Raw genomic sequence first — 19,284 nt, forward strand, 5'->3', positions numbered from 1 at the left:
AGATTGACATGATTAAGCTCCCAGGACCTTCAGTTTGTTAGAGATTGACTTAATAGCTGGTCTCATTTAGGAGTGTCTTGGCCTTGATGGAACTTATATTGAGAAATAAAGTTCTTATTTCTTAATTCTATATTTCATGAGCTTTTGAAGTCTTGAATGACCATATTCTGATTACTGGGAATTGGCTACAAATTGGTTTAATTTACTTCTTGTACAGAATACCTAATGCTATTACCTAATGCTATTTATCTGCGTGTTAAAAACAATGTATAAAGACATTTGTTTCTGGAATTACATAGTAATGAATGCACCATGTTCTAATACTAAATATCACTTAATTGTATACTTTAAAAATTATTCTATTTAACTTTATTGATTTATTTATTTATTTTAATTTGACCAGAGAGGAATAGAGAGAGAGAGAGAAAGTAAGTCACCAGGTCTGGGACTTGAACCATGCTGTTGGCCGTGTGGGAGTCTAGCATCCTTAACCATCATGCTACCAGTCAGCCACAATTGTACACATTATTTTTTAGAATAATTTGATTTAACTTTATTATTATTTTTAAATTTGACCAGAGAGGGACAGAGAGAAAAAGTGAGAAAGCAAGCCGCCAGGTTAAGGACTCGAATCACAGTCTGCCATGTGGGAGTCCAACACCCTTAACCATCATGCCACCTGCCCCCCCCACCCGATGTACACTTTTTATTAAGTTTATTTCTTCCACAAGTAAAGGGTCTTTATGCCACAATCCACCCCCAAGCATCAGCCAGCCCCAGATCATGGGCAGGCACACACACACCCCTGGCATAGTCAGGGAGGTCTCCAAACACATACCCAGAACCTTTCCCATAGGGTTGGGTCTCGCAGAATGTAGTGTTTTACTGCTGCACCACTGTCCAGCCTGAAATACCCACTTTCTGAAGGATGAATTTTATGTTATGTGAGCTATCCCTTAGTAAAGCTATTAGTAAAAATATGTTAAAATGAATCATTCAGTGAGATCATTAATGTTTAAATATTTTTAATTAAACTTTGAATTTAATTAAGACTACCATTTCTGTGGGATATGAGGATTATTAAATACATTTCTGAAATAGTAGACATATTTCTGACTTTAACTTGTGACTATTCTGATATCCCCTTTTAGGTTTGCTTCTATCTTATTATTATTCATTTCCAGATTCAAGTTTTGCATTACTTTGGAGAGCATTTTATCATCATTTTTGTCTCCTGAAGCAGCTCCTTTGTTGAGAGCTTCTTCTACAATAAAAAACTGTTCAGTTGGTTGAAGAATGCTTACTCCATAGCCATTGTTGTTGTAAATATGATTATTAGTCATCTTCAATTTTGGTGCTGGAAGGACCTGTTAAATTGTTTTAGGAAATTAGCTTTTCAATAGTTTTTATTTTAAAAATGAACTAATAAATCTACAAAAATTGCCCTAGAAATTATTCTTGGATTAACAAGTATCTTTAAACAACTGAAACTCAGTTTTGAACAAGTGCTATTTTCCTCATACAGATTGATGTCATATCAACTATAATTTTTTTTTTTTTTGAGAGATTTTTGCTATAGGACATATTGCTCACCAGAGAAAGAGAAAGAGTGAGAAATCACCCCCAAGGGAGATGGCCATGCTGCAACCCTTCTCCATTCTCCTCTCAGGATCTTGGGCGCACACATGCCCAGCGTGAGTTTTAAGCCACCAGGTCCGGAACGTGAACCGCAGTCGACGACATGGGAGTTTAGCAACATGGCCTTATGCTAACTGCTGGTCCCTATAATTTTTTTTAAGAGAGAGATTTTTGCTATAGGACATATTGCTCACCAGAGAAAGAGAAAGAGCGAGAAATCACCCCCAAGGGAGATGGCCATGCTGCAACCCTTCTCCATTCTCCTCTCAGGATTTTGGGCACACACGCACACAGGATGAGTTTTAAGTCGTTGGGTTCAGGACTGTAACTGTAGTCAACTACATGGGAGTCCAACAATGGAACCATTACGCCATCTGCTGGTTCCTCAACAACAAATGTTTAATGAGAAAACTATTAATGAAGTTTTCACTTTATTTTTATCAGTTAATAAAAATAGCATTCTAGATGGAGATTCATCAGTAGCTCATGATGTTGACCTTTAATAAACATGATAAACATGAAGATAAAGAATTACTGATATTGAAACAGCAGGGGACATAGTTGTTAAGGCACTGGATTCCCACAAGGCAAAATGATGTATGAGTCCCGGTTCCAGTGGTTTGAAAATCACTGGGGGGGTGGGGACCAGCAGTTGGCATAATGGCTATGTCGCTGGACTCCCATGTAGTTGTCCACAGTTTGAGTCCCGGACCCAGTGGCTTAAACTCACGCCAGGCACGTGTGCGTGTGTGTGCGTGCCCAAGATCCCAAGAGGATAATGGAGGAGAAGGGATTGCGGTATGGCCACCCCCCCTGGGGGGTGATTTCTCACTTTCTGTCTCTCTCTATTTTTGGCGAGCACACACTCCCCATAGCAAAAACCTCTCAAAATAAATAAATGAATAAATAAAAGAAAGAAAGAAAATCACACTGGGTACATGTGCAGGCCTGCCAAAAATCCCAGGAGAAAAATGGAGGAAAAGGGACTGTGGCATGGCCATCCCTCCTGGGGAGCAATTTCTCACTTTTTCTCTCTCTGTCTCTGTCTGTTTTTCTGGTGAGTGTATGCTTTCTATGGCAAAAAAATCTTTTAAAAAAAGAATTACAGGTAATACTGAGTGATCGCATGACTAGATGGACTATTAACTCTTTTAACGTTACCACTTAACTAGAATGCTCTTTACAGTAAAGGCTTTTTTGAAGAGGAACAGTTAGGTTCGGATATAACTAATGAGGCAACCACTAGAGATATGCAGAAGGAGTCTATCAGCTAAAGGTAACAGCCAGAACAAGGTTAGTGTTTTTTGGGGGGCCAGCCCATAGCCTGGTGATTAAGGTGGCTGCATCCCACATGGCTGACTGTGTGATTTGAGTCAAAGATCTGATGACTTAGAAACCACACAGGGTGCATGTGCACGTGCATGTGTGCCCAAAATCCTGAAAGGAGGGAGGTGACCTCGAAGGGATTTTTACCTGCCCATCCCCCATGTGGATGCCTTCTCACTTGCTGTCTCTGGCAAGCACACATACTCTCTGGTAAATTTGAAAAATAATATAATTCTGGGAATACAAGCCAGTGTGACTTGAATGGAAATGCCTAAGAGGAAGAATGGAAGCAGACAAGGTTGGAGAAAGCAGGGGCCAGATCCTGTCATTTTGTAAACCATACTTACACATTTCTGGTGATCTCGTTAAATATCAGATTCTGACTCAGTCATCAGAGGTGAGGCTGGAGAGTGTGCATTTTGAGCAGACTGCCAGGAGAAGCCAATGCTGCCGCTCTCCGACTCACACTTTGAGGAGCAGGGAGATGGTTCTTAGAGCTTGAGTTCAACCAACAGTGTCAGCATCCCTTGGGAACTTAATAGAACAAAATCTCTGGCTTTATCCCAGATCTACTAAGTCAGAAACTGGGATGGGGACTCTGCAGGGGTGATTCTGAGGCAATGTAACATTTGCAAATTACTGAAAAATAGAAAAATACTTAACAGAAAAAAGGTTTTATGATAAACCAAAGATTTCAGAATTGTCCTCATGGTGCTCCAATTTACCATTTGTGACTTTTCTTCCCCTAGTTGAGAGAGGGCATGCACATTCACCAGAGAAACGCAGAATGCATCCTCCAATTGGGTGTGGTCATGGCACAACAATCCCTTCCCTCCATTTTTCCGTCTGGTTAGGATTTGGAGCATGCAAGAATATGCCCCTGGTGTGTATTTCAAGCCACTAGGGGCAGGATTCAAACTATGGCCAGCCACTTGGGACCCAGCTCTTTTAACCCCTAGGCTGTGAGGCCAGCTATGTACCTTATTTCGACCAATTATCTCAGTTAGCATCCTAAATCATTCTGTGGGAGGAGTGGTAGTACTGCTGGTATATAATACAGTTCTTACCTTTCGGTAGTTTGTAATCTATTTGAGATTTTACATTCAGAAAACAAAGAGTAGATTTCTAGTGAAAAATATCAAAACTATAAAACTTTATTATTTGCACAAGCCTAGAGACAGACCTAGAAAGAGCATTTATGGAAGCAAAAAGAAGTAGGAAGACATTTCCTATAAAGTATTGCTACTAATTTTTTTCTTTTTTGAGAGGTTTTTGCTACAGGGTGCGCATACTTGCCAGAGAGACAGAGAGACAGAAAGCGAGAACTCATCTCCCCAGGGGGATGGCCACGTTGTAATCCTTTCTCCTCCATTCTCCTCTCAGGATCTTGGGCACACACACACATACGCCTGGCATGAGTTTTAAGTGACTGGGTCCAGGACTCGAACCATGGTCAATGTGGGAGTCCAGTGACATAGCCATTACACCATCTGCTGGTCCCACTACTTATGTTTTAATTGGTTAGCTTAAATTATTTTACCCAACTTTGAAAGGAAGACTTAAAGTGTTTTTGTTTACTAAGGATTGGATCTCTTGCTGTCTTGCCCCGACTGGCTTCAACTCATGATTCTCCTGCCTCAGCTTCCCCAGTAGCTGGGAATGTAGGTACATGTCATCATACCTGGTTCAAAGTATTCCTTACAACATTATTATTCTCTTAATTTTTTAAATTTCCAAACGTATTACAGATCTGATTAGTGAAAAATCCACATAAGAGCAAAGCCTATCCACCTTTTCATATCCAAAGTTATATGCTAAGAGTTTAAACTGAAATTGTTAAGTTACAAGGCTAAACTTGTTTTCAATCTGCTATCATTTAATATTTTAATTATTACTTGTATTTTTTCCAAATTGTCTAATACTTATTTGCAATTCCTGTAACAATTCTATATTAAGAAATAAGACAATACCTTCATATTTACTCCACCTAAGGTGCTTTTTGAACAGTTGCTAGTTCTGAGGTTATTACAGTGATGGATTTCATTCCTTTCCAAAATGGCTATGCTCCCTGGATACAGTTCAACACCAGCACCCTGTAAATTAAAAGCAAATGAAAAAATCTACAAAATACATACAGAAACTTCTCTCCAAAATTGCATTTAGTCTAGAAAATTGTAATTCTATATTAGCAACCTAAATCTTCAGCTACATGAAAATGCAAAATAATGCAATGCATGTAACTATTTTGTATTAAAAGATAATGTATTAAAATGTTGAAAAGTAAACACTATGTTAAAGAATTATTAGGCCTAGAAGGACAATCAAGTTCACAAGTTTCATTACCTTACTCTCCCACCTAACTGAATTCTCTAGAATGGAGTCTAAAACCTCTTTAAGCAATTGTTTTTAAAATTACATTAACTTTTATATGAAATACCTATTATAGGGGCCAGCAGGGGGCATAGTAGTTATAGTAGTTAGGTGCTGGACTCCCACATGGGTGACCATGGTTCATGTCCCAGACCTGGCAGCTTGAAAATCATGCCGTGCACATGTGTGTGCCTGCCCAAAATCCCTAGAGGAAAATGGAGGACAAGGGATTGCAGTGTGGCCATCCCCCTGGGGCTAATTTCTCATTTTCCCTCTCACACTCTGTCTCTCTCCAGAAAGCACACATGTCTTGTAGCAAAAAAAAAAAAAAAAAAAGGAAGAAAGGAAAGAAAAGAAAAAAATACACTAAATGTAGGACCAGCAGTTGGTGTACTACGTCGCTGGAATCCCATGTAGTTGACTGCAGTTTGAGTGGCTTAAACTCACAAACTCACACCTGGCACGTGTGCATATACAAGAACCCTGAGGAGAATGGCGAAGGGATTGCAGTGTGGCCATACCCCTGGGGAGTGATTTCTCACTCTCTGTCTCTCTGTCTCTCTCTGTCTTTCTGGCAAGCACATGCCCCCTATAGCAAAAACCTTTCAAAAAAATAAAAAAAATCACACTTAATGGGCCAGCGCTCTTAACCACCACTCCAACTGCCAACCCCAAGGTTTTTTTTAAGAGAGATTTTTTTGCCATAGGGTGTGGGTGCTCACCAGAGAAAGACTAAGACAGAGAAAGTAAGAAACCACCCCCTGGGAGGTGTGCCATTCTCCTTTCAGGATCTCGGGCACACATGCACAACACCCAGCTTGAGTTTCAAGTTGTTGGGTTCAGGGACTTGAACTGCAGTCAGCCATGTGGGCATACAGCACCTTGGCCATTACACCACTATGTCCCTCTCTGGTCGAATGAAAATAAATAAATAAATAAAGTGAAATAAAATAATTCTTAAAAAAAAAAAGAATTACTTTATTCAAATTTATTTACTTATTTATTTATTTATTTTCATTTGACCAGAGAGGGACATAGTGAGAGAGAGAGAGCGCGCGCAAGCCACCAGGTCCGGGACTCAAACCATGGTTGGCCATGTGGGAGTCCAGCGCCTTTAACCAGCACACCACTGGCCAGCCCCAATAATTATTTATTTAATTTTATTTATTTATTCATTTATTTTCATTTGACCAAAGACACCCCCCCCCCCCCCCACACACACACACAGACAAGCAGAGATAAGGAAAGTGAGAAAACAAACCACCAGGTCTGGGACTCGAACCAGGGTAAGCCATGTGAGAGTGTCCAGTGCCTTAACTACCATGTCATCTGCCAGTCCCAAAAGTAATTCTTTAAAAAAAAAAAAGAACACTTAGCTGATAATTTTTTACTTTGGACTTAGGCAGTTCACTTTTCATAAGTGACACTCTAATACCTGTTGTTGATTTCTACCAGTTTCTACATTTAATTATAATTCCATTCAAAGATGAAGAAATTGCTACTCTTTGCACAGAAAGATCACTCAGAATTGTTATTTGTAATCATATAAAGTTGTACTTCTATAGGATAAGATACCTGGGCACCAGTTATTTCACTGTCTGTAATTGTCAAAGCAGCCCCCGTAAGAACACACACTCCTGTTCCTTCACATTTTAATATACAGTTTTCTAGAGTCGTGTGACCAGATTCCACCACCACGATACCGTCAACCGTCCCTTGTTGTATCAAAGATAGATGCATTAATTTCACATTGTCAGCTTTGGACACCACAAAACTGTCATGAGAAGGTTCAGAAATGATCATAATTTCCTCTCTCTTTCCAACTCCTAATTCATGGGGACAAAAAAAACCCATAATTAAATAAGTAATCTCACACTTTAAAACCCTTCAGTCATTCAATAATACTTACTATTTTTTAAAAATAATTATTTTATTTAACTTTATTTATCTTACCAGAGAGAGACAGAGTTGGGGGGGTGCAGTAAGAAAGCAAGCTGCCGGGTCCAGAACTTGAAACATGGTCGGCCATGCGGAAGTCCAGTGCCCTTAACCACTACGCCACCTGCTGGCCCCAATAATACTATTTCTAAATTTTTCCTTTCACATATTTGTAACAAATAATATATTGTATCATCAGAATAGGCATAACATATTTTCTTTTGTTCTTCTGTGCAAAAATACGCCATGACTTTTCAGACAACCCAATATGTATGTAATTTTATTTAAATAAATATTTACTACAATCTTTTGTCCTCTTTTTCTTTCCTTTTTGAGATTTTGTCTATTTCTTTCATGAGTGAGAGACAAAGAGGCAGCACTTTTTTTTTTTTTTTTTGAGAGGTTTTTGTTATGGGGTGCATGCACTCACCAGAAAGACAGAGAGAGTCAGAGAGACAGAAAGCGAGAAATCACTTCCCAGGGGGGATGGCCACACCACAATCCCTTCTCCTCCATTCTCCTCTTGGGATCTTGGGCACACACACACATGCGCCTGGCATGAGTTTAAGTCACGGGTCCAGGACTCAAACAGCGGTCGACTACATGAGAGTCCAGCAACACAGCCATTATGCCAACTGCTGGTCCCAAGGCAGCACTCTTAACAGGGTCCTTCCACTGCCATCCACCTCCAAGTCCCTGCCAGCTGCAATCTGTACTTTTTTTTTGATGCCATGATGGAAAAACCTCGGTTTACAATAAATTTAAATGTATCTATGATGTTCATTGAACATACTCATTCCATTATGTTTTCCTGTATCTGAAAATCAGCAAACATGTACAATATTCAAAAATACATAACTTAAAAAGACTGGCAAGCGGGGGCCAGTAGGTGGCATGGTGGTTAAGGTGCTGGACTCCCACATGGCCGACTGTGGTTCAAATTCCAGACCTTGGCAGCTTGCTTTCTCACTTTCTCTCTCTCTCTGGTTAAATTTATAATAATAATAATAATAATAATAATAATAATAAGTTAATTAAATTAAACAAATAATTCTTAACAACAACAACAACAACAAAAGACTGACAAGGGGCCATCAGGTATTGTGGTAGTTAAGGTACTAGCATTCTCACATGGCTGACCACAGTTCAAATCCCGGGCCTGGTGGATTGTTTTCTCACTTTCCCTTCCTCTCTATCTGTCTCTGGTGAACACAGGTGGACTATGCAAAATTAAAAACAAATTAATAAAATAATAATAAAACTATAAAGTTAATAAACAGTTCTTTAAGAAAATAAAAGATGCCCAGGACCAGCAGTTGGCCTAATGGCTATGTCGCTGGACTCCCATGTAGTCGACTGTGGTTTGAGTCTTGGATCCAGTGGCTTAAACTCACGCCAGGTGTATGTGTGTGCGTGCTCAAGATCCTGAGAGGAGAATGGAGGAGAAGAGATTGCGGCGTGGCCATCCCCCCTGAGGGGATGATTTCTTGCTTTCTGTTTCTCTGTCTTTCTGGCAAGCGCAAGTGCCCTATAGCAGAAATCTCTAAAAAAAAAAAAAAAGAAAGAAAGAAAGAAAATAAAAGACTCCCAAGCTAGTAGCATGGTGGTTAAAGTTGGTGGATCTCACATGGCTTACTGTGTGATTTGAATTCCGAACCTTGCAGCTTGAAAAACACACCAGGCGCATGTGTGTGTGTGTGTGCCCAAAATTCCAAAAGGAGAATGGAGAAGGAACTGTGGTGTGGCCATCCCTCAGGGGTGCCTTCTCATTTTCTGTCTGGCTCTGGTGATTGCACATGCCATCTGACAAATTTTTAAAAAGGCTGCAGAGACTCTTGAATTAATTTAGATTAATATAATCAGGTTCATAATTTTGTCCTAGAGTAAGTAGTCAAAGCAGTTATTGAAATTTGATATGAGCCCAGAAATAATATGCTGTATTCTCAGGAAGACAATAAAATTTTAAAGTTACATTTATGATCCTTATCCATATAGTTCAGCAAAATATTTCTGATTATAGTTATCAAAATAGTGAATTTGCTTGATTTTTTAATTGATAAGTTTTTATCTTTTGACAAATAGAAATTCCCTTACTTCAAAGTAAAAGGACAGGGATAATGGTACTAAATATGTTCACAACCTAAAAAATGTATTACACTTTGCTTTTCTATTTGTCTTGGTAAGTTATCAAGTGAACTAGCCCTTTTCAGAAAATGCTGAGTATATTTTAATATAGTCTTCAATATAGGTTTTACTGTTAAAGAGATGTGAAGAGCAGTAGCGATAAATGAGAAAAAAGTAGTTTTGGTAAAACTATAGATGGAAATAATAGACAATATGAAGAAGAGGTCTTAATCGCAAAGGGACTTTTGTGAGACATAGACTCTGCTCTACTTGCTAGTAATTCCATCAAGCATATTTGTAATACTCAATGTGTTCAGCATACATTGCTGTACAAAACTGCAAAGGATGCCTTGCTGACCCTTTATAATGATGTCGTCCGTCAATAAAGCAAGATTTGCAGCTTGATATTCTCCTGGAAATATAACTACTGTATCTCCACTGTAACAACCATCCAGCGCTGAGTCTAAATCATCATGCTGTTGGAGAAGTGTGTCAGAAGATAAGTCCTTTACCTGAAAGGAAGACATAGAAAAATATGCCTTCAACAATAGGTTAAACTGAAACATGACATTTAAAAAAAAATTATTATTTATTTATTTAATTCCATTTGTTATTATTATTTTCCAATTTCCAAATTCCAAGGAGAATGGAGAAGGGACTGTGATGTAGGCATTCCCCCATGGGGTGCTTTCTCATTTCCTGTCTGTCTCTGTCTCTGACCAGACAGAGACAGAGAGAGAGAGAGAGAGAGAGAGAGAAAGGGAAAGCGAGAAAGTAAGCCGCCAGGTCCAGGACTTGAACTGTGGTCGACCATGTGGGAATCCAGCACCTTTATCCACCATGCCACCTGCCAGCCCTGAAACATGACATTTTAATCGATTGTTTATTAGATGTGATTTTTCCCAAACAGCTTACCTATACAGAATTATTTATGAACTGCTCAAAGTATCAGTCCATCAATTGAGAGGATAGAATGAACTTTCCTTTACAATCACAGTAGTTTTGTAGCTGTTAAATATTAGGTATGAGCTATGTGCCTGTCAGAAGTCAGATTTTGAAGTTCACATATTACCTCCTAAGCCTCACTATAATTCTTTAAAATAAACATGGTATCAGGACCATCAATTTGGCCTAATGGTTATATTACTAGACTCCCACATGGTCAACTGCAGTTTGAACCCTGGACTCGGTGGCTTAAAACTCATGCTAGGCATGTGTGCATGCATGCCCACAAATCCCAAGAGGAGACTGGAGGGATTACAGAGTGGTCATCTCCCCAGGGGGCGTGGTTTCTCACTTTCTATCTCTCTGTCTCTGTCTCTCTGGTAAGCACACATGCCCTATCGCAAAAATCTCTCTAAAAAATAAAATAAACACAGTATCGTTATACCTGCTGTAAGGCCAAGGAAAGTGACGTTATATGAATTGCCCAAGGACACAGAGTTAGGAGCAGTGAAGCCAGGCTCTAGATCATGGTCTGAATGACACGAGACCTCATGCTTTTCTCTATATTACTACTTTGTTTTCCTTAACTCACACCCACCCTTTAGTTTTCATAAATCAACAAAATTTTATTTATTAAAAATTTTGTAGCTAAAATGAAAAAGTACCAAGAATTTGCATTGAAAGTAGGGAAAAAAAGGAAAGAAACTCACCACTATGTCATTAGGAGTAAAGGACTAAATATAAAATTTGGAAACTAAAAATATATTCTGAAGAAAGTGCTTATTTTAGTTCAATGAAAATGGCATACACTTATATATCTTTTTTCTTATAAAAGTAGAACTTATTTTTTGAAACAAAGGAGGGACCTGGTAAGCACATAATGGCTATGTCGCTGGACTCCCACGTAGTCGACAGCGGTTCGAGTCCCGGACCTGGTTGCTTAAACTCACGCCTGGCGCGTGTGCGTGCATGCCCAAGATCCCGAAAGGAGAATGGAGGAGAAGGGATTGTGGCGTGGCCATCCCCCTGGGGGCGATTTCTTGCTTTCTGTCTCTCTGTTTCTCTCTGTCTTTCTGGTGAACTCACATGCCCTATAGCAAAAGCCTCTCAAAAAAATAAAGCATTGTGGGGGTCAGTAGGTGGCGTGGTAGTTAAAGGCACTGGATTCCCACATGGCTGAATGCATTTAAGTCCCCGACCTGGCGGCTTGCTCTCTTGCTTTCCCTTTCTCTCTCTCTGTCTCTGTCTGGTCAAATGAAATAATAATAACAATGGAGTTAAGAAAACAAATAATTAAAAAAAAAAAGCACTGTGGTGCTTTTGTTTGCCTGACCACCAAACCCCACTCCACAGCATGGCAGAGGCAGTGGGGATGACAGCCTATATTCTTAACGTCCTTGCTCCTCTTCCTCCTGCTCCTCCTCCTCCTCCTCCTCCTCTTCTCTCTTCTTCTTCTTTTTTTGCTATAGGGCAAGCGCGCTCACCAGGGAGAGAGAGGCACAAAGTTAGAAAGCAAGCTGCCAAGTCTGGGACTCAAACCATGGTTGTTGCCATGTGGGAGTCCAGCATCTCAATCACCATGCCATTTCCTGGTCCCAGCAAAATTATTTTAAAAATTCCATTTATGATAGCATCCAAAATAATAAAATGCCTAAAAATAATTATACCAAGGAGGTGAAAAAGTTGTATATTGCTGAAAGAAATGAAATAAGATCTGAATAGGTAGAAAGACACCCATGTTCATGGATTGGAAGATTTTAATATTGCTATGATAATGATACTACTCAAATTTGTCTACATATTCAATGTAATTCTTTCTTTCCTTCTTTTATATTACATTTAATCACATATATCTTTTTTTTTTTTTTTTTGGAGAGATTTTTGCTATAGTGCACGTGCGCTCGCCAGACAGAGAGAGACATAGAGACAGAAAGTGAGAAATCACCCCCCAGGGGGGATGGTCACGCCGCAATCCCTTCTCTTCCATTCTCCTCTCGGAATCTTGGGCACACACGCACACGCGCCCAGCGTGAGTTTTAAGCCACCGGGTCCGGGACGCGAACCGCGGTCGACTACGTGGGAGTCCAGCGACATAGCCATTACGCTAACTGCTGGTCCTGCAATCACATATGTCTTTATGTGTATAATATTTCTTTTTCCAGCATGATTACCATGCATATCAGTTAAGACAAAGACATTACTATACACATCAGCAGCAGCAAATAGCTTTTCATCAATGTAATTTTTTTTAAGAATTATTTTATTTAACTCTATTTATTTATTTTAATTTGACCAAAGAAGGACAGAGAGACAGAGAGAGAGAGAGAGAGAAAGAGAAAGTGAGAAAACAAACCGCAAAGTCTGGGACTCTAATTGCAGTTGGCCATGTGGGAGTCCAGCACCATTAACCACCACACCACCTGCTGTCCCCATCATCAATATAATTCTTATCAAAATTTTAATAGTTATTTTTTGCAGACCTGGAAGAGCTTATACTCAAGTTTGTATGGAATTGCAAGTGACCCTGAATAGTCAAAACAATACTGAAAAAGAACAAAATGAAGGACTCACTCCTCTAATTTCAAAACATGCTACAAACTATAGTAGCAAGTAGTGTGTACTGATATAAGGATAGGCATATAGACCAATGAGGTGGAATTGAAAATCTAGAATGAACTCATACAACTATGGCCAAATGATTCAGCAAGGGTTCCAAGACCATTCAAGTGGTCGCTTCAACAAATGGTATTAGGCCAACTGATTATGTACTTGCAAAAGAATGAAGTTAGATCTCAACCTCATTCCATGTACATAAGTTAACTTAAAATTGATTAATGAAGTAAATATAAAAGCTAAACCTGTGGGCCGGCAGGTGGCATGGTGGTTAAGGACGCTGGACTCCCACATGGCTGACCATGGTTCGAATCTCAGATCTGGCAGCTTGTTTTCTCACTTTTCTTCTCTCTCTGTCTCTCTCTGGTCAACTTAAAAAAAAAAAAAAGACAATGAATAAAATTAAATAAAATAATTCTAAAAATAATAATAAATAATTAAAAAAACCTAAACCCATAAAATTCTTAGGAAGAAACATAGGGTAAACCTTCATGACCTTGAATTTGGCAGTGGATTTTTAGAAATTACACAAAAGCATGAGTAACAAAAGAGCAAATAGATTTCTATCACAGTCTGTGCTGGTATAACAGATTACTATAGATTGGGTAATTTATAAACAGATATACATTTATTCACAGTTCTGGAGGCTGAGAAGTTTAAGGTCAAAGCACTGGGAGGTTTGGTGACTCTTTTCTAAGGCGGTGCCTTGTACAATACCAATGTAAATTTAACTGAACTTTTAATTTATATTTATTTATTTAAATTGCCATAAAGCACATGTACTCTCTATAGAGAGACAGAGAGAAATGGAGAGGAAGGGGAAACCTCCCCCCCTCCCCCAGTGGGACACAGTGCTGCAATCCCTTCCCTCACATTTCTCCATCCTGTTGGGATTTTGTACACACATGCACACTCACCTGGCACGTTTGTCAAGCCACTAGGGTTGGGACACAAACCGTGTCCAGCCATGTGGCATCCAGCTCCCTTTACCTCTAAGCTATGAAGCCAGCCTCCATTTTTTTTTTTTTTTTTTAAAGGAGATACAAAAAAGAGATGGACAGCACATTTAAGAAAGCAGGTGGTGACAGAACCAGTAGTCCAGATGGAGGGGACTGATTAAATTCTTTGTACTTGTGGATTTTCAGACATGGATATCACCTTTCGTAAAAAATCTGACAATATGATGGCCACATTAGTGAGATGTAAATAGGGAAATAGTAATAATAGTAGTCAACATTTATTTATGTGCTAGGCATTTTGCTGAAAGATTTTTAGAAATTATTTCACATAAGCCTGACACTCTGGGATAAACTTCATTACTCATTTATATATGAGGAAATAAGATAAACCAAGTAACTTTTTTACTCTCATGAAAACATTAAGAAGTAAAACTATTAATCAAACCCAGTTTTTAATTATTTCGAAGCCTGTGTTCTTCACTACCACGCAATTCTGTCTCTGGGCTAGCAGAAGAATAGCTTAGAGGCCTGTTACCATCAAGGGGATACCTCTGTTCCTCTCAGATCTGGGGGAATGACTAATACTTAACTTTAGTTCAGAAACTGGAACAAGTAGTTAAACACTGAGTACCTCCTAAGTGCTGGACATTATTCTCAGTATGCTATAAACACAAACTCATTTAATCACAACTCTATAAAAATGGACCACAGTAGTATTATTCCCATTTTACACGAGGAGTTAAAACACAGATCGGTTAAATAATTTCCTGAAAATCACATAACTAGGAGGTGGCAAAATCGGGAATCCAAATGGGCATGACTTGAACAGACATTTCTTCAGTTTAGCTTTAGAGTTCATGCTCTTAACCAGCACAACATGATTTTCCTTCCTGTCATTTTTTTTGGGGGGGAGGGGGAGTTTTTTGTTCATTTTTGTTTTTGCTTTAGGAGTACGTGAGCTTGCCAAAGAGCGAGAGACATAGACAGTGAGAGGGAAAGTGAGAAGTTACCCCCTAGGCCGATGGCCATGCCGCAATCCCTTCTTCTTCATTCCCCTCTCTAGATTTTGGGCACACACATACGTGTCCAGCGTGTTTTAAGCAGCTGGATCTGGGATTTGAACTGTGGTTGACCATGTGGGAGTCCAGTGATGTAAACACTATGCCATCTGCTGGCCCTTCTCTCTTTTAAAAATACTTCCTAAATAAGGGAATCGAAGTTCAGAGACGTTATACAGCACTGCCCAGGATTACATAGTCATTACAGTATTTGAACACTGAGCTGACTGCGAAGTCTGCCTTTGCACGCTATGAACCTTGTAAAGATGACCAAAATAAACATGAGGGGCAAGGGCCCCACGGTGGTAGCACACATTGGAGGCTGATGCTCAGCATGCAGGAGGCCCAGAGCAGTGGTGTGCGCCTGCAGTCCCGGTTACTTGGGAAGGTGACACAAGAGGATCATGACATAGTGAGATCCTGTCTGAGAACACAGACATCCACACACTTAGAAACGGGGGAGGGCGATGAAGTAAGAGTTATGAGAAAAGAAGCTTCAAAACTAGAAAGTTACGAAAGGCTATGTGCACAGCTGTGGCTACCAGCAAACGAACACACTTCGCTGGTCTGGAAGGTCGATATGAAAATCACAGGACTTGAATAAAGTAGAGGTTGATAATGCTGTGTTATAGAAGTTGTGCAACCCTCGTATAATTTGAAAATCCTAAATGCTTCAAAATCCAAAACCGATGGAGCACCAATATGATGACATAAGTAAAAAATTCCACACCTTCCCTCATGTGACAGGTCACAGTCAAAATGCTGTAATATAGAAATATTCTATAAAATTTCCTACGGGCTATGTCTATAAGGTGCATTTGAAGCATAAATCTTATTCAGATTTGGGTCTCATGCTCAAGATACCTTATTATGTATAATGAAATATTCCAAAATCAGAAAAAATCCCAAGTCTGAAATCCAAACCATTTCTGGTCTTAAGCATTTTGGATGAGGGATACTCAGTCTCCCTCTCATTATCCTGTTCCTAAAGTTTAGAGACAATTACACAAATGAAGAGAGGGTTGCAAAGCACTGGCCGAGATAAAAAGAAATTTTCCACTATCATAGAGTTAGGTGAAGAAAATAAAGCCAGAACAGATTTAAAAGCAAAAAAAAAAAGTACAAAGGAAAATGATAAAATAAGGCTATGGATAAAAGCAAAATTTATACCTTACTTTCTACAAAAAAATGTGTTTTTTTATTTTATAAAAGAATTATTTTATTCAACTTTATTTATTTAGTTATTTTAACTTGGCCAGAGAGGGACAGAGTGAGAGCAAGAGAGAGAGGAAAAGATTGATTTCTGGCTTCCTGTCTCTGTCTCTCTGGCAGGTGCATGTACCCTATAGCAGAAATCTCTCTCTTTAAAAAAAGATGCTGGTTAGGAAAATTAACATTATTGAATAATCTTATTTAATAAGCAATTACAAAGATTGAATTTGTTGAAAATAATGAAAGTGGGCAGGGTAGCAGACAAAACCAGGCTATGAGCCAGCTCTATCTTTCACTCCTCTCCTCTCAGGTGCTGAACACCAGCCTTAGTGGGCTCCTTTCAGTTCCTCGTAAACAACATCCTCTCTTGTCAGGCCTACACTAATTTATTGGTTTTTGTTGTGTTTTATTACTTTGCTGGTGTGTGTGCTCACCAGAGAAAGAGAGAGAAAGGAAAAATGAGAAATCAACTCCCCAGCGGGGATGGGATTTCGGGCATGCACGCACATGCACCTAGCATGATTTTTTTTTTTTTCTTTTTGGAGAGGTTTTTGCTATAGGGTGCGTGCACTCACCAGAAAGAAAGAGACAGAGAGATAGAAAGCAAGAAATCACCCCCTGGGAGAAGGCCACGCCACAATCCCTTTTCCTCTGTTCTCCTCTCGGGATCTTGGGCACACATGCACACATACCCAGCATGAGTTTAAGCCACTGGGTCCGTGACTCAAACCCCATTATGCCAACTGCTGGTCCCATTTAAAAAATTTTTTAAAAATATTTTATTATTATTATTATTATTTTAAAATTTGACCAGAGAGAGAGAGAGAAAAGCAAAGTGAGAAAGTAAGCCACCAGGTCTGGGATGTGAACCATGGTCAGCCATGTGGGAGTCCAGTGCCTGGGATGTGTGTGAACCATGGTCCGCCATACCACCTGCTGGCCCCCTAACCTAGCATAATTTTTCAAGTCACGGGGCCAGAACCACACTGTCAGCCATCTGGGAGCCAGCTGCCTTAACCTCCATGCCAGTGCTGACTCCATACACTGATTTATTGATTCAACAAAAGCTGTGCCATGTTAGGTGGTTGGATGATTCATGGTAAGCACATACTCCTTGTTCTCAATAAGCTCATATTCTAGTGAAAGAAATGGACAGTCAATAGATAGTCACAAAGAGTATTAGATAGGCCACAACACAGGAAGTGTTACTAAGGAAAGGTGCACGGTGCTCTAGTCAGCTGTATAATGCATTCTAAAGGCTGAGAAGGCTTTTTCTGTTTAAATGATACTTAAACTGAGACTTGGAAGATGAGATGGCTCGACACGCTGAGGAAGCCACACAGTTCCTCCAGGATGTGGGGTCAGCAGGGGAGGAGAAAATGTATGAAGGTGCTGAAGACCATGACAGAGAACAGGACCCAGGAAATTGTCACAAGTAACCGGTATCTGGTGGTGACACCTACTAAAATAGAGAAGTCTAGAATATAATCAAGTCAATGCATCAGGTCACTGAATTCAGATTCAGATGTGGACGCCCAAGTTGAAGTACTTGTGAGCACCAAGCAATGGCGATGAACAGTAAGCAGCTGGACATAGAGATTTCAGGCTTGGAACAGAAGTACCCGTTTTGGATCATAAGTACATAAGTATAAATGGAATTATGAGAGATTAGATAAATAATTTAGGGATGATAGTGCAGTGCATAAAAGGGAGAAGTGCCAAGCATGCAGAGGATATAAGGGGAAAAAGCAACAACAACAGAGAAACCATACCATAAAATGAGAAAAGAGTATTTCATGGAGAGCTTTGAAATATTACTGAGAGATCAAGTGAGATGCAAATACCTACTGTGGGCTCTGCATGTTGCGCTGACTAAATTGATACTCCTTCTCCAGGTTCCAGCTATCATCCAGCCAGCATCACCAGAATCCCTAATTCTGTCTTATGTGCAGCCCATAAGGACCCCTCCAAAGCACATATCATCCTGTGTTGTAATTGCCTGTTTCCTTGTGCACATCTCTACCATGCTTGGGATTTGTTGAGTGTTGAATGTAAGAAGAAGCAAAATGTGGGTCTGATTCATCACTGTTCATCATTCCTCCTCTGAACGCAGTCTTTCTCACATCTGAGTCTTGTCTTCACCGTAGCTACTAGCATAGCACCGGGCAGCGAGGTTAGTACGCAGTAAAGAGCTGTTAACATTCACTTATTCAGTGCCTACTAAATGCCAGTCACCACACTGGATGTGATGGGAAAAATAAGGCGGGCAAGAATTCTACCTCCAGGGAACTTCTTCTGATTATATGCAGCTAAAATAGAAATGAACAAATAAAAATAAAAGTGTATTTCTTACCATTTCAGTAGTCATCACTTTCGCTACAATATGTGTTATAGTCTTTCCAAAGTCTCTTTTTCCTTTCCTACGCCTCAGAATTCTTGGAAAGAAAGGTCCATGTACTCTACAGTTAAAAACATTTTTGTGATTAAATTAACATGAAAAAAGACTCAGCCTAGCTTTATTTAGTGTATAAAATCTCTGTATTCAGTATCTTTGAGAAATAGGTTTTATTAATCATAAACTCCTTGAGGGCAATGTAATTTTTTTTTTTTTTAGAGAAAGATTTTTGCAATAGGGCACATGCGCTTGCTGGAGAGACAGATAGAAAGTGAGAAATCACTCTCCTGAGGAGAGATGGCCACATTGCAATCCCTTCTCCTCCATTCTCCTCTTAGGATTTTGGGCATGTACACACAGGCACCCGGCATGAGTTTTAAGGTGCTGGATCCAGACCTCGAATTGTGATCACCTACAGCAATGCTAATGTTATACCCTCTGCTGGTCTCGAGCAATGTAATGATTAAGATATTTAAAGTAGGGACCAGCTGTTAGCATAGTGGCTATGTTGCTGGACGCCGATGTAGTTGACCGCGGTTTGAGTCTTGGACCTGGTGGCTTAAACTCATGCTGGGCATGTACGTGCCCAAGATACCAAGAGGAGAATGGAGGAGAAGGGATTGTGGCATGGTCAACCCCGCTCGGGGGGGGTGATTTCTCACTTTCTGTCTCTCTGTCTCTCTCAGTCTTTCTGGCGAGCGCATGT

General features: G+C 39.7%; 1 protein-coding gene across 1 annotated transcript in view; it reads right to left on the bottom strand.

Annotated features, from left to right (window-relative positions):
* Positions 1–1,034: 1,034 nt before the first annotated feature.
* SHCBP1L (SHC binding and spindle associated 1 like) overlaps positions 1,035–19,284 on the bottom strand; it is a 42,829-nt gene continuing 24,579 nt past the window's right edge. Inside the window, exons 8-11 of the mRNA XM_006142342.3 lie at positions 9,755–9,908; positions 6,910–7,160; positions 4,935–5,057; positions 1,035–1,367 (exon numbers count right to left, since the gene is read on the bottom strand). Of these exons, the coding sequence (XP_006142404.2) occupies positions 1,119–1,367; positions 4,935–5,057; positions 6,910–7,160; positions 9,755–9,908 (777 nt within the window). The 3' untranslated portion in view covers positions 1,035–1,118. The remainder of the gene's footprint in view (positions 1,368–4,934; positions 5,058–6,909; positions 7,161–9,754; positions 9,909–19,284) is intronic.

Source organism: Tupaia chinensis, unplaced genomic scaffold (genome assembly GCF_000334495.1).
Source record: "Tupaia chinensis unplaced genomic scaffold, TupChi_1.0 Scaffold000074_1, whole genome shotgun sequence".
NCBI lineage: Eukaryota > Metazoa > Chordata > Mammalia > Scandentia > Tupaiidae > Tupaia > Tupaia belangeri.